Genomic DNA, 14496 nt, shown 5'->3' with positions numbered 1-14496 from the left:
TGACAGCTTCAAGGCGGTATTCAGGTATTCAGGTATTCAACCGCAGTATTCAGGTGTGATTTTGGACCATTCCTCTACACAGATTGTCTTTAAATCTTGAAGATTGCAGGGGGCCCTCTTGTGAATCTGGATCTTCAGGCAATGCTTCCACAAATGTTCAATTGGGTCATTCCATTAAGTTGATTTTCTTTCTCTGAAACCAATTGCGAGTTTCCTTTGCTGTATGCTTTGGGTCATTGTCCTGGTGGAAGGTCCACCCACGTCTCATCCTCAGCATCCTGTTGGATGGCAGCAGGTTCATTTCAAGAATCTCTCTGTACATGGCTCCATTCATTGTTCCTACAATGATATGAAATCTGCCAGTACCACGAGAGGAGAAACAACCCCACACGATGATACTTCCACCTCCAAACTTCACTGTTGGTATTGTGTTATTCGAGTGATGTGCAGTGCCATTTGTCCTCCAAACATGGTGTGTTGTGTGACAGCCAAAAAGTAAAATGTTGGTCTCATCTGATCAGAGTAAATGCTCCCAGTAGTTCACTGGCTTGTTCAAATGTTGTTTGGCAAACCTTAAACGAGCTTCAACATGTCTTTTTTTCAGTAGTGGAGTCTTGCGGGCTGAGCGTGCACAGAGGCCATGGCGGTAGAGTGCATTGCCTACTGTCCTTTCTGTCACAGTTGTACCTGCTGCCTCCAAGTCTTTCTGGAGCTCTTTCCTAGTGGTCCTTGGCTCTTTTGGCTACTCTTCTAAGTATCTTTCTGACTCCCTGATCAGAAATCCTGCGAGGAGCTCCTGTGCGTGGCCGGTTTATGGTGGAGTGATGTTGCTTCCACTTACGGATAATGCCCTCAATGGTGCTTACTGGAAGATATAGAAGTTGTGAAATAAGTCTGTAGCCAATTCCATTTTCATGTTTTGCAACAATCTGGTTGCAAAGGTCTTGAGACCGTTCCTTGCTTTTAGCCATCATTAGATGTTTGTGGTGTGGCACCTTGGTAACAAAAAAAATAATATATATTCTAACCCAGCTGACATTAAATAGCACAGATTGGAGGTATAGTTTCCTCCTAATTAGTTATGGTTTTCAGCTGGTTCCTTGCCTTCCCTTACTGTGGTGTACTACTTTTTCTTAGTGTGTTCAATACTTTTTTCATGTTTCATTCCACATTTACTGGATTTTACTGAATACTTATTTCCCCCACTGTATCTTTGGTGACACTCTCATGCCTAGGAAAGGATATGCACACACACACACACACACACACACACACACACACACACACACACACACACACACACACACATGCTCACACAGACACACTCAGAGTAATCAATCGCATTGATCAGCTGTAGTAGTAACCCAATCTAACCCACTCCATGTCTTGGTCTTCATTGAGCATCAGCTGTTGTTGATCCTTTCCAAACACTGAACACAATCTGTCTGTGATGGCACACTAAACACACAGAGCTGGGAAGAGTCAGGCCATGCGCTGCCACAGACAAACAGGCAATGTGTCTTCATGCAAACAAACAGACAATGTGTCTCCATGCAGACAAACAGGCAATGTGCTTCATTGGCGTGAAGAGAGAGCCAGCATTGGCTGACGGAGCCTCTCTCTTCCTGCTGTGCCACAGAGTGAAGAGAAGGGAGAGAGGGAGGGAGAGAGAGAGAAAGAGGAGGTCTTGAGAGGGGGAATGAGAGTTCAACTTAAAGAGGAGAGTGAGTTAGAGAGAGTGAGAGAGAGAGAGAGAGAGAGAGAGATAGAAAGCAGAAAGATTGAAGTTGAGAGAGAGAAACTGAAAAGGAGAGAGCGAGAAGGGAAAGAGAGGGAAGAGAGAAAGTGAGAAAGCAACTGCAGAGAGAGTGAAGGAGAGAGAGAGAGAGAGAGAGAGAAAGAGAGAGAAAGAGAGAGAGAGAGAGAGAGAGGGAGGAAGAGAGGGAGAGAGAGAGGGAGAAAGAGGAGGAGAGGAGGAGAAGGGGGAGACTCGACAAGCTGAATTATGCAAATCTGTCAGAGCGGTCTATTGTTGGGGGTGGTGGCTGTGTTAAAGAGATCCAGGCCAGGCTGAGCTCCTCCAGCCCTCCTTCCTCTCCCTCTCTCACCAGTCCCCCAGCAAACAACCCCAGCCGCTTGGGCTCCAGATAGCTCCTATAGCACATAACCCAGCAAGGCTCCAGATAGCTGCTATAGCACATAACCCAGCAAGGCGACGGGGGGGAGAGAAAAGGGATGGGTTGTGCTCAGTCAGGCTGTACAAAACAAAATTGAAAGGAAGAGAGAGAGGGAAGGAGGGAGGGGGAGAGGAAGAGGGGGGGGGGGGGGGGGAGGAGAGAGAGAGGGGGGAGGAGAGAAGGAGAGAGAGAGTCTGAAACTGAAAGTGAGGAAGATTGAGTGAGAAACTGAAAGTAAAGGAGAGAGAGATAGAGAGAGAGAGAAAAAGAAACTGAAAATGAAGGAGAGAGATCAAATGAAAGAGAAGGAAACAGAGAGAGACAGGGAGAGAGGGAGACAACGAGAGAAACTGAAGGAGAACCCAGTGGCAGGCTGGGTCGAATGGCAACGTCTTGAACGTCTAGGAGGCGGGACAAGACCACACCGATGACAAGTGTTTATTTTATTATCTTTTATTTACCAAGGCCAGGGTCAATGGGGTCAGAGGTCATATTGAGATGGGGGTTCAGGGAAATGTAATTACCCAACAAAGAGGCCTGGTGGTGAAGATATGCAGCTTCAGCATCCTGGTCTAATGCTCCCACTACTCTCTCCTCTGTGGACTGCCCAGTGTGCTTACGTCAGGTCTGCTGAGGGGTTCACCACAGTTGAAACCTATTTGTTTATTTATTAGCTGAAAACATTCCTGTCTGTGTTTGTTTCCGCTCGGTTGCTGTTTTTCTGTGTGAATCCGGAATGCCGAAGCCTAGTAAAAATAAATCTGATCCCTGATTTAATGAAACAAGGGACTTAAGGAGCCAGACATTACAAATCAAGCCTTTGATCCTACAGTAAACACTGGCCCGGTCCTCCATAAAGATGTGCTCTTCCTCCGAAAACCCACCGCCGTTTCACCTGAATACAGCAGCATCGACTTTAAAATCCATCTCAATCTGTCTCCATATGGTTTATGAGGACCGATGCTTCACAGATCATTAAGGCCAGAACAGAGGCAAGTTCCACGGGTGCAGGAGGACTCAGCAGCTGAGTGGCGGAATGGCCATCGTAGAGCTACGCTAGACAGACCAGGCAGTCGTTAGAGCTACGCTACATAGATCCTGAAATGTCACGTCTGCGCTTCGTTGCGTTGCGGAGATCCCAGAGAGGTTCTGGTCCTCCTGCAGGGGCTGTTCTTCCCAGGCAGAGGTCATGGAGGTCATGGGTGACTGGTGACAGATACAAACACAGGTGATGGAGTTTTTTTTTAAAGTAACACAGACATACACATGCACGAGCAGGCAAGCACATGCACACGGGTACACACACACACACACACACAAACGCACGCATGCAAGCGCACACACACACACACACACACACGCATGCAGGCAAGTGCACACACACGCACACACACACTCACACACGCACACACACATTTTCATTGGTATTTAACTGCATTTACCTTGGTCATGATGAGGTAAATATAGGTGCTTTCTAGTACCCTTGAGAAAGACCACAATATCTCCACATTTTAATCTTAAATAATATTGTAATATTTTATTCAGTAATTTTTGAGGCAAATCTCAACCATGTGAGAAAAAGAAAAAGAAAAAAAAAGATAACAAAGCAATGTCAAAATCCTTAGACAGAACTCCCTCCACTTCAAAGCAAATCCAAACACACCATCCAAACCCCCTGTAGAGCCCCTCGGAAGCTTCCGTTCACACGGCCGATGCTTCTGTGAGTATCTCCCTAGTGTCCACCGCCTCCACCATGTCCCAATGTACAGTACAGGATACAGCAGCTCTGCTGTACACAGAGGACAATTTGACGTACTCCGTAACAGCGATGGCAGCGGTCCCCCCGGGTCCTGTGGAGGGAAGCGGACATGTTGGCGGTACGGTAGGGCCACGGCGGGCCGTTCACCTTGCATTTTGGGAGTCAGGACCTTCACGGCTAACACACTAACACACACCCAGGGGGGCTTATAGGTGATTAGATGGATAATCTTACCCCCCCCTCTTTTATAGTAGTTCAGCCGAGGCTGTGTATATATGTGTGTGTGTGTGTGCGTGTGTATGTGTGTGTGTGCGTGTGTCCTTGTGAGTGTGTCGGGTGTAGAATGACATCACTTTTGTGCAGAGTGTCTTCCTGATTGTATTTCATGGAACAGAACGCCGTCCTGGGAACTGAAACGACACTCAAGTAAAAAAAAAAAAAAAAACTCAAATCTCGGTAAAAAAAAACACAAAGGTGTTTAGAAAACAGATGAAAGTATAGAAAGCTACACGTAACCCCTGGATAACCCACTATCTCTTATTTAAGTAAGTCTCCAAGGCTTATGCTGTCTCATAACACAAGCTATCTTTTCTCACACAAATGTTTTTCTGCTTCATATCAAGTGAAGTAGACATCTTGGAGGGGTTGGGGGAGATGGGGGGGGGGGGGGGAAAGACACCAGTCTTCAAGCTCAGTCAAGAGAGAAATTAAAGTGTAGTCGGTATCAGGGAGGAGTGGAAATGGAGGCTGGTAAGCACACCAGCGCTCTACGATACTCTGCCTGGCGTTTCTTCACGGATTAGTATCACAACAAATCATACGTAATTTTTTACATTCATACATGGATAAAACACAACGCGCTTCAGAGAAAAATAATAAATAAATAAAGGTAGGAAAGGTAATTAACAGGACAACGAGGCAATATGTTAGTGGATGGAAATAAAACAACGATGGAGGTTCTAACAGTAACAACAATGTGAGGACTGTAGAGACTAATAAATGTTCAACTAAAACCTCAAATGTATTAAAAGGAATGAAAGTTAAACTAAAAGACGATGAAGACTACAAATAAAATAGGAAGACATCGATAAAATACCAGACTAAAAGACCTATAAAACAACCTAAATAAAAGCAAGGTTAATGTCTTATGTCTTACGATCTCTCATATAAAATGTTTTCCACAGTTTCAGCCCCCCTCCGGTTCTCTGGCAGGCTGTTCCAGAGGTTGGCAGCAGACACACTGAACGCTGCCTCTCCGTGCCTTTCCATCCTGGGCTTTGGATCAGTCAAAAGGCGGTCGGTGCTGGAGGTCCTGAGGGATCGGACTGATCTGTCATCCTCTGTCTGTCACCGTTTTAGAAACTTCAACAGTTAAATTATCTTCATTAATGATAATGGAAAAATACTGTATAGGCTTATCAGTTTTCTGATATATACACTGCAAAAAGTCAGCTCTCAAAAACAAGAAAAAAAGCAATACAATATTACTTAAGATAAGCAAAATGACCTGCCAACAGAACAGGAAAAGTAAAAGATATCTTAAAACTAGTGCAGTCAGATAAAAAACAAGCCTAGTGCCTTGATTTAAGATATTTCATCTTACTTAGATTGACTTTCTGCAGTGTGAGGTTTGGATCAGTTAAGAGGTCAGTGCTGGAAGACCTGAGGGGTTGTATTGTTCTGTCATCCTCTGTCTGTCGCTGCTTTAGAAAGTCCAACCTTAATTATCTTCATTAATGATAACGGTAAATTATTGTGTATTAGTGACCAGTTTCCTGATACATACTATACACACTCACACGCAATAAAATTGTGGCCTAAAAAATTAAATTGGTAACGCAATGAAAGTCTTAACTTGGGCTCAAGGAATGAAATAAGGATTATTTTTTCTTTGAGAGAAGAGAAAGGATCTGTGTTTTGAGAGGAATTCATGCATGCAATGGCTCACGGGTGGGGTTTAAGAGTTTGAAGGAGGGGGTGGGGGGTGGGGGGGAGGGCGTAGCGTGGGGGTGAGTGTGAGTGTGAGCTTTTGAAGATTAAGTGGACGGATTAGTGTTATCGGAGCTTCTCATCTCTCCCCTCTCTCTCTACATCTGACCAGGTAGAGCTGGAGGAGCTGAAGCCGTGGCTGAGCTGACTGAACGGCCAAACACGTAAGGCGGACAGACAGACAGACAGACGAACGGCTGGAGTGAGAGACTTACAGAAGGAGGAGAGAGAGAGGGTGACGGGGAGGACAGAGGGAGGGAGAGAGAGAGAGGAATATTCCTAAATCGAAGATTGTCCCAGGAGAGCGAGGGGAGCGGCCCAGCATGCTGGCACCATGGAGCAGCTGAAGGAGCAGCGGACATTCTGCTCGCTCTCCAAGAGCCAACGAGAACGGGAGAGGGAACGGGAGAGGGAACGCCGTTACACAGCCTCCTCCACCGACCGGGAGGCGGGCGGGGCCTGCCGGGTTCCGACGCAGAAGTCCTACAGCTCCAGCGAGACCCTCCAGGCCTACGACCATGACCCCTCCCGTCTGCTGTTCACCAGCAGGGTCAAGGAGATGGTCCACCAGGAGACTGACGAGTACAGCCGACCAGGTTAGTACACTTCATATTTTCATTTATTATTATGCAGGAAAAGATGAAAAGTAACATTACAGATGTTCAAGTGTATTCCAGTTCGACTGGCCTGACTCAGTTGAAACTGGTTTGCAGCAGGTTACTGTTCTGCAACATATGTGACAGAAACACATAAACAATACAGGAGGTACAGTCGGGAACAATCACTCAGGGGAGACGACAGGAAGACGTGAAACAGTTAAAAGGAGAGGACAAAGGGGAGTAAGACGGTATATTTAAAAATATATATTTGAGTTGAATTAGTGGTGACAGGTGTATCCTATACCACTCACACACTCTGTCTCGCACCCTTAGAAGTATGTGAACAGAGGGTCGGTTGGAAGCCACCTTGCCAAGCAACTGAAAAGAGGGTTGATGATGCACGTCTCATACCACGAAGCATGATTTGGTTTTATTAGCTCAAGCACGTTTTCATTTAATTTATTATTTTGTGGGACTGAAGTGATGAGTTTGTGGTTGTGTTCTTATTGAGGCTGGAAGGCCTACCAGGGAGGAAGTAGGTGTTCATTAAACAGATGGTGGTGCTCACAAAGTCTTTCGATAATCACCGTCATTAGTTCCCATTACAAAAAGTGTATCTTTCTCCATTCTGTGCTTGAAAATGTCCACAATATATCAAGTTTAGCATTGCAAATGTTACCATTATTATAGCACATTCCCATATAGTGTACCTGCTGAGAACTGCTTGTTAAATAACCTCACTTCTAATTGGTTGTTATAAAAGCTGTTGGTTGTTATAAAAAGCCAGAATATTCCTAATGAAGAAGTTTAGGTGCTGGAGGATAATCTATGATTATTCACACACAAAAAAAGAAATAATTAGAAATTCACAGCATAATTCGGATAGATATTTTGGTTAATTGGTGCCTCTTGGAAATTAATGACGTTGTGGGTGTTGTTTGTGGGTGATGTTTTTCTCAAATTTTCTCTCATATGAGAACATTTGATTATAGGGAAGAGAAAGGATATTCTTATAATCTCCTTTATATCTTATCTGCATTTCTGTCAGAGCACAATGGAGAAATTAGTCGCTGGTGATTGAAGAAAATGTTGAAAGATGGCAGTAATATCTCAGTCCCATTATGTGCATGATTATACGAACACTCATGGCATTTTCTGATGGGAAATCAGACATTTTTGAAAAAGATTTTCTTGAATACTATTTGGTTAATTCTGTAATATGTGGATATGCTGTGTAACATTGATTGTGTATGTGTGTGAGCAATTTGGTACTTGACATTTCTGCCTAACATTGCTTCACTCTCCTTTAATGTGCCCTTGTGAATGGGAATGCTTTGGACATGTGGCCGTTAACCCTGTCTGTTGTCAAGGTCACCGTCCCCTGGTGCTTCATCAGAGTTAGAGAACAAGACAAGATAAATCCTAACATGAGAAATGTGCTTCGGTGTGAGGTGATAGATGTATATGTCAGTTTGAGATGCATGTGTGTGTCTCATACTTAGGAATCATTCCAGATATGAATTATATTGTATATCTGAGATAGTAAACAATATTTAATTGAACTTGAAAATGAATCTTAATTAATTAATTTAAGTTCACATTTCAATCAAATAACTGTGAAATGAGTGATTAATATTAATTATTATTATTATTAATAATAATTATGGAGTACGGAATAATAATTTCTAATTAGGCTATAAATTGATTATGTTTTTATATAAACATCTTCTAATTTAAAATAAACTATATCAAATAAAATAATATTCATTGCTTTTACAAGTAAAATATTTTTAAATATATATTATTGATCTTATGAAGTTTATTATAGTCAAGGCCCATAAATGCTACTATAGTTTACAGTTTTATTAACCTGGCTTTATAATGTTTCCTGGTCATTTGACATTGTCATTCACACTTAAATCCAAGTGAAGCTCAACATTATTGTACAGGTGGGTAATATTTTGCAGCCAGCAAATATCCTGAACAAAAATAAAAGGAATACATGTGAAACATTGAGCTATTTATTAGGAAAAAGGCAGTAATTTATTTAAATAAATCAGTTTTTATCTGATTATTTGGTCAAAATAATTTCCCCTTTCTTCATTTACAATTACTGAAATATCTCATTCATATATTTTTCGGTTCACTGAAAAGATGCCAACCTGTCTCGCAATGTTACCACATTTTAACACCAAGTTTAATTAAAAAATAAAAATAAAATCACCACTCAATCCGGCATTGCCATTGTGTATTTTTACTCCAGAGATTTTTTTCACCTTTTTGTTTCTCTATTCACCCCCCTGTTTAATAACGTTTATAATGTTTAAATATTTAGAACAGATTAGGACACACTGATCTGTGGAACTGTTCCAGTTTGGTAAAATGGCCATTTAGTTGGACGCACCATGAATAGGATCCTCTCCGCCCTTCAGACTAAAGGAATGTTGTTTTCAGATGCTTTGTTTTGGGTTCAAGTGGAAGAGCGGTCTTGATAATCCTCAAAGACATGGCTGACCTACCAACTGCCATTTTATGCAACGTGTGTCATCATATCGTGTGAAGTGTCTTCTGCTTTTCTAGTAAACTTGGTTGGTTGTGTGAAGCCTCTATTAATTGAGTTGCTTGTGCTGTGGTCCATAAAAAGACACGCCCACTCTGGCACGCATTTGAATACATTGAATATTCATTTTTTGTCAAATATTATATATTTTAAACATTGTTGTTTTTTGTCTGTGCAGGACAAGCCTTCTCTCTGAGGCAGCTTGGGATATGTGAGCCGTCCACTCGTCGCGGCCTGGCGCTCTGTCCAGAGACAGGCCTGTCGCACCCCCTCAGCGGCTACTCCAGAGGTACAGTCCCCACAGAGAACCATGAGCCCACGTCTCCGGAACGTACCATGGCACTCTGGGGGAGGGGTGCCAAGTCCGGCCAAAACTCCTGCCTCTCCAGCCGCTCCAACTCCCTCACCCTCACGGACACCGAGATGGACAAGTCGGACAACGAGATCGGTGAGTCGGCATTGCTTTTATGTGCTAATCTGGATCCCCATGTTCATGTGTGGTACACTCTTAAAGGTTCCAACTGGGGGCCAAAAAGAATACATATGCTGAAACCCAGCAATGTATTGTCTAGGGTTAGTGTTCTAGAAATAGCTCCTGATAGGTTAGAAAAAACTAGGAGGTAGATTCGATAGAGTGCAATTGGAGGGCACCGGAATGGGCAGGTGCAGCTGCTTGTTGGTCGTTCAAAGGCCCGCTCCGTCCCAGGGCCTCCTGGTGAATAGGTTTTGGTCCATGAATTGAGTGGTTGGATGGTAGTCACCTGGTCCTCTCCACGGGGAGGCAAGGGGGAGTTTGATAAAGTTCCCCCGTCGGCCAGCGTGTTATCAAAGATAGCTTTGTAAAGCCACAGTCAGAGAATCCCCGCTTAGAAATTCCACAGTGGTTGAATGAACACACACAATAGCTGATTAAGTGGGTTCAATGGTTTGAAGTGCAAATTTCATCACGGAACGGAACTCGAAACCTAAGACCCTTGATCTCCTGTGGATCAAATAAAGGCAGAAATATACGTATGTTAATGTTGTTTGATACTGTTTGACATTGCTTCATTATTCAATAAACCTATTTTTCTGATTGTAATTTGGAGGTATTGAAAATGATCTGTTCTCTGGAGCTATCTTGGAAAAACACTGCCATTTTTACATAAGACGTGTATAGAATTCGCTGTAAACCATATTCAGAGCTACTTAGGCGATAGCTATGCCTTTATTGGACCATTAAGGCTGATTATACAGAGAGTTAGTAGGTGTTATACCATTAAGGATGATTATACAGAGAGTTAGTAGGTGTTTTAAGGATGATTTATACAGAGTTAGTAAGTGTTTTAAGACTGATTATACAGAGTTAGTAGGTGTTTTATGGATGATTATACAGAGTTAGTAGGTGTTTTACCATTAAGGATGATTATACAGAGTTAGTAGGTGTTTTACCATTAAGGATGATTATACAGAGTTAGTAGGTGTTTTTCCATTAAGGATGATTATACAGAGAGTTAGTAGGTGTTTTAAGGATGATTTATACAGAGTTAGTAAGTGTTTTAAGACTGATTATACAGAGTTAGTAGGTGTTTTATGGATGATTATACAGAGTTAGTAGGTGTTTTACCATTAAGGATGATTATACAGAGTTAGTAGGTGTTTTACCATTAAGGATGATTATACAGAGTTAGTAGGTGTTTTACCATTAAGGATGATTATACAGAGTTAGTAGGTGTTTTACCATTAAGACTGATTATACAGAGTTAGTTAGTAGGTGTTTTTAAGGATGATTATACAGAGTTCGTAGGTGTTTTACCATTAAGGCTGATTTTACTGAGTTAGTAGGTGTTTTACCATTAAGGCTGATTATACAGAGAATTAGTAGGTGTTTTACTTCCAACTTGTCTTTGAAGTGAGGCTAATGTTACTACGTTATCTTTTTTTCATAGTTTTGTCTATTTTTTTCATAGTTTTGGTGTTGCCATTTGCATTGCTTTCACATGAAGCGCCGGTAATTTTTAACAGACATTATCAAAGGTACACAAGAAGGAGACAAACATTTCAGATAATGTTGGCCGGTCATTGAATGTTTTATAAAGTATAGCCTAGTACTTTCCCCAGTTGGCCAGACCACTGTACTGTAGAAAAAGAACACAGAATACAAAGGAAAACCATGTGTGTTCAATCAGTTCATATTTCCGTGATGTGTAAGCCATACATTCGAGACCTGTCTTTTATTTAGGCCTGACAGTGCTGTTCATTAAAGTGGAGTTTTGGGTAGCTGAGGTGGATTGAGAATGCAGATCACTCTCCTTGTGCTGTTCATAAGTGCCTCTCAGTGAGCTTTCCTGTGCCCATTCAGTCCCTCTATTTGGTTCCTGAACATATATCCTCTGGGAAATAATGGTCTCTAAAAATCATAATGGTCTTGAAAAATCTCTAACACTTTATGTTAGATAGTGTTTACTAGAATGTTCTGTGGTAGCAGGTAATATTTCCTGGTTCACAGAATTCAACACAGTTGGTAACTGCTATGTGTTGGAACCAATTGGTGCCCAGTGGTGCTTGGTGGTTATAATGAATCCCTTCGAAACAAACTAATAAAAACTCATCGATAGATTATGATTGTGCAATTCCCATTTTACCATGTACGCTAATGGACTACTTAACACACAATTCTGTGTATAGGCTACATTTGTTTAACATTTTAAGCCACACATTTTCAAGCCACATTCAGAGTTCTCGAATTATACATTTAGAAAATAACTACAGTGCACACTGCACACACACATTTCCACAATAACCTAACAAGGCACCTTTAGTGAGCAGCACTATGACTTTCAGCCATCTTCGTTTCACAAAAACAAACCACCAAAAGCACCTCCCTCTCTCTCTCTCTCTTCCTCCTCTCTCTCTCTCTCTTTCTCTCTCTTCCTCTCTCTCTCTCTATCTTCATCTTTCTCTCCTCCCCCCCCGTCTCTCTGTGTATCAGAAGCCGTAGATCGTTGGCTTCAAACGCCAGGGCAGAGCGCTCCGTCCTGCCCCCTACCCCCCCGCGGCCTCTGTTCTATGGAGTCTCTTTTGGAGATGTCTGGAGGGCTGCCTCTGATTAGGTCTTGTTAGTATGACTCCCTGCTGTGTCTTTAATCTCACCCACTTTCCAGCCCCACCATTATTTTAATCACAGAAGAAATAAACAACTCACACATCGTCTTTTTCTTCGCAGGTACGAGCCCCGTGTTATGGTATTTAATTAGACCCTGCCGTCTATCTGTGGTTATTATTTAAGGTTGTTTGTCTGCTTGGTGTTGAATGATAATGAATCGATCAACAAACACGTCAGTGATTAGTTTTCTTGCGCCTCACGTCTGATATAGATTAGATTAGATTAGATTCAACTTTATTGTCATTGCAGAGTACAAGTACCAGACAACGAAATGCAGTTTAGCTGTGTATATATAGATATATGTACTGTAGGAAGGGCTTCCCCTATCTCTTTTCTACCATAGATCTTTCTCATTGTCTCTCTCTATGTTGTGACGTATTGCACTTTCGACTTTCACTATTTAATGAAGCAGCAGAGAGAAATGACCGAGCCAAAGGTTTCCATCAAGTGAATATGCATGCCGGGGCGTGCTACAACAGGCCGTTCAGCCCCACTTACTCATAAATTAACTCAATATTTCATCCTAATTCTCTGCCTTTCGGGAGACTGTCAGACACAGAGAAGAGCTAAGATCCCTGGCAGACTGCTGGAGCGAAGCATCTGCAACTGTTAACCTGTCTGATCCAAGAGGAAGACAGTTAGATTAAATACGTCGTAACGGTTGAGGTGTCTTTGTTGGTTGTGTTTCAGAGATCCAGAGACGTTGGTGTTAGATTTAGGGCCCCGATTTTCAGACTTTGTAGATTGAGGCTTATTTCTTGTTTTTCGCTTGTTTTGAAGTGTTAGCAGTGATCCATAATTGTGTGATTAAAGTTTAATTATGGCTCTATTGTTTTTGCTTGAGACACTTCTGGCGAAAAAATACCCTGTCAACAACAATCGAATAGCTCCAGATGTCTGTTGGAAATTGTAACAGCTGTTTTACACAATTACCACTGATGATGAATGGCTAGGTATGAAGTTGCCATGGTAATGCTGAGGCAAATTTGCTCTGTGGGTTGGGAATACAGAAAAATGTAGCAATTAAAAGAATAATATGAATTAAAAATGAATTAATCATGAAGAAATAAGCTCATCACTTTGAGACGTTGATATGGAACATCGCAAGACAATTCATTGCAATGTGTTCGGAGAGCTTTTATGTCTTTAAAAAATGCACTTTAATCTGTTCTATGAAGACAGAAACCTCAAATCAGGTATCCCCTCACATGTCACAAAGACTTAACAAATATTAGCAACTGGAGTTTGACAAGCCCACATGACTTCCCTTCTGTAGTTGTAATACATTTTCTAGTCCTCTAAGGAGACCCCTTCAAGCAGACAGGAGGACGAAGACAGGGGCTTCCAACAGACAATCACCTGTCCTGTCCTAGCACACCTAGTTAAATCACCTGTCCTCTCCTAGCTTAGTTAAATCACCTGTCCTCTCCTAGCCTAGTTAAATCACCTGTCCTCTCCTAGCCTAGTTAAATCACCTGTCCTCTCCTAGCTTAGTTAAATCACCTGTCCTCTCCTAGCCTAGTTAAATCACCTGTCCTCTCCTAGCCTAGTTAAATCACCTGTCCTCTCCTAGCCTAGTTAAATCACCTGTCCTCTCCTAGCCTAGTTAAATCACCTGTCCTCCCCTAGCCTAGTTAAATCACCTGTCCTCTCCTAGCCTAGTTAAATCACCTGTCCTACCCTAGCCTAGTTAAATCACCTGTCCTCTCCTAGCCTAGTTAAATCACCTGTCCTCCCCTAGCCTAGTTAAATCACCTGTCCTCTCCTAGCCTAGTTAAATCACCTGTCCTCTCCTAGCCTAGTTAAATCACCTGTCCTCTCCTAGCCTAGTTAAATCACCTGTCCTCTCCTAGCCTAGTTAAATCACCTGTCCTGTCCTAGCCTAGTTAAATCACCTGTCCTCTCCTAGCCTAGTTAAATCGCCTGTCCTGTCCTAGCCTAGTTAAATCACCTGTCCTGTCCTAGCCTAGTTAAATCACCTGTCCTCTCCTAGCCTAGTTAAATCACCTGTCCTGTCCTAGCCTAGTTAAATCACCTGTCCTCTCCTAGCCTAGTTAAATCACCTGTCCTCTCCTAGCCTAGTTAAATCACCTGTCCTCTCCTAGCCTAGTTAAATCACCTGTCCTCTCCTAGCCTAGTTAAATCACCTGTCCTCTCCTAGCCTAGTTAAATCACCTGTCCTCCCCTAGCCTAGTTAAACCACCTGTCCTCGCCTAGCCTAGTTAAATCACCTGTCCTCTCCTAGCCTAGTTAAATCACCTGTCCTC

The 14496-nt window shown here is 42.4% G+C and overlaps 1 protein-coding gene across 1 annotated transcript in view; it reads left to right on the top strand.

Moving 5' to 3' along the window:
* Positions 1-6259: 6259 nt before the first annotated feature.
* Positions 6260-14496, top strand: part of LOC308153774 (teneurin-3) — a gene marked incomplete at its 5' end in the record, with an annotated part of 137292 nt that continues 129055 nt past the window's right edge. Inside the window, 2 exons of the mRNA XM_080526966.1 lie at positions 6260-6521; positions 9263-9532. Of these exons, the coding sequence (XP_080383092.1) occupies positions 6260-6521; positions 9263-9532 (532 nt within the window). The remainder of the gene's footprint in view (positions 6522-9262; positions 9533-14496) is intronic.

The sequence above is a fragment of the Nansenia antarctica genome (assembly GCF_963989245.1).
Source record: "Nansenia antarctica genome assembly, chromosome: 3".
NCBI classification, from domain to species: Eukaryota; Metazoa; Chordata; class Actinopteri; order Argentiniformes; family Microstomatidae; genus Nansenia; species Nansenia antarctica.
This window is presented reverse-complemented; position numbering and strand designations above follow the sequence as displayed.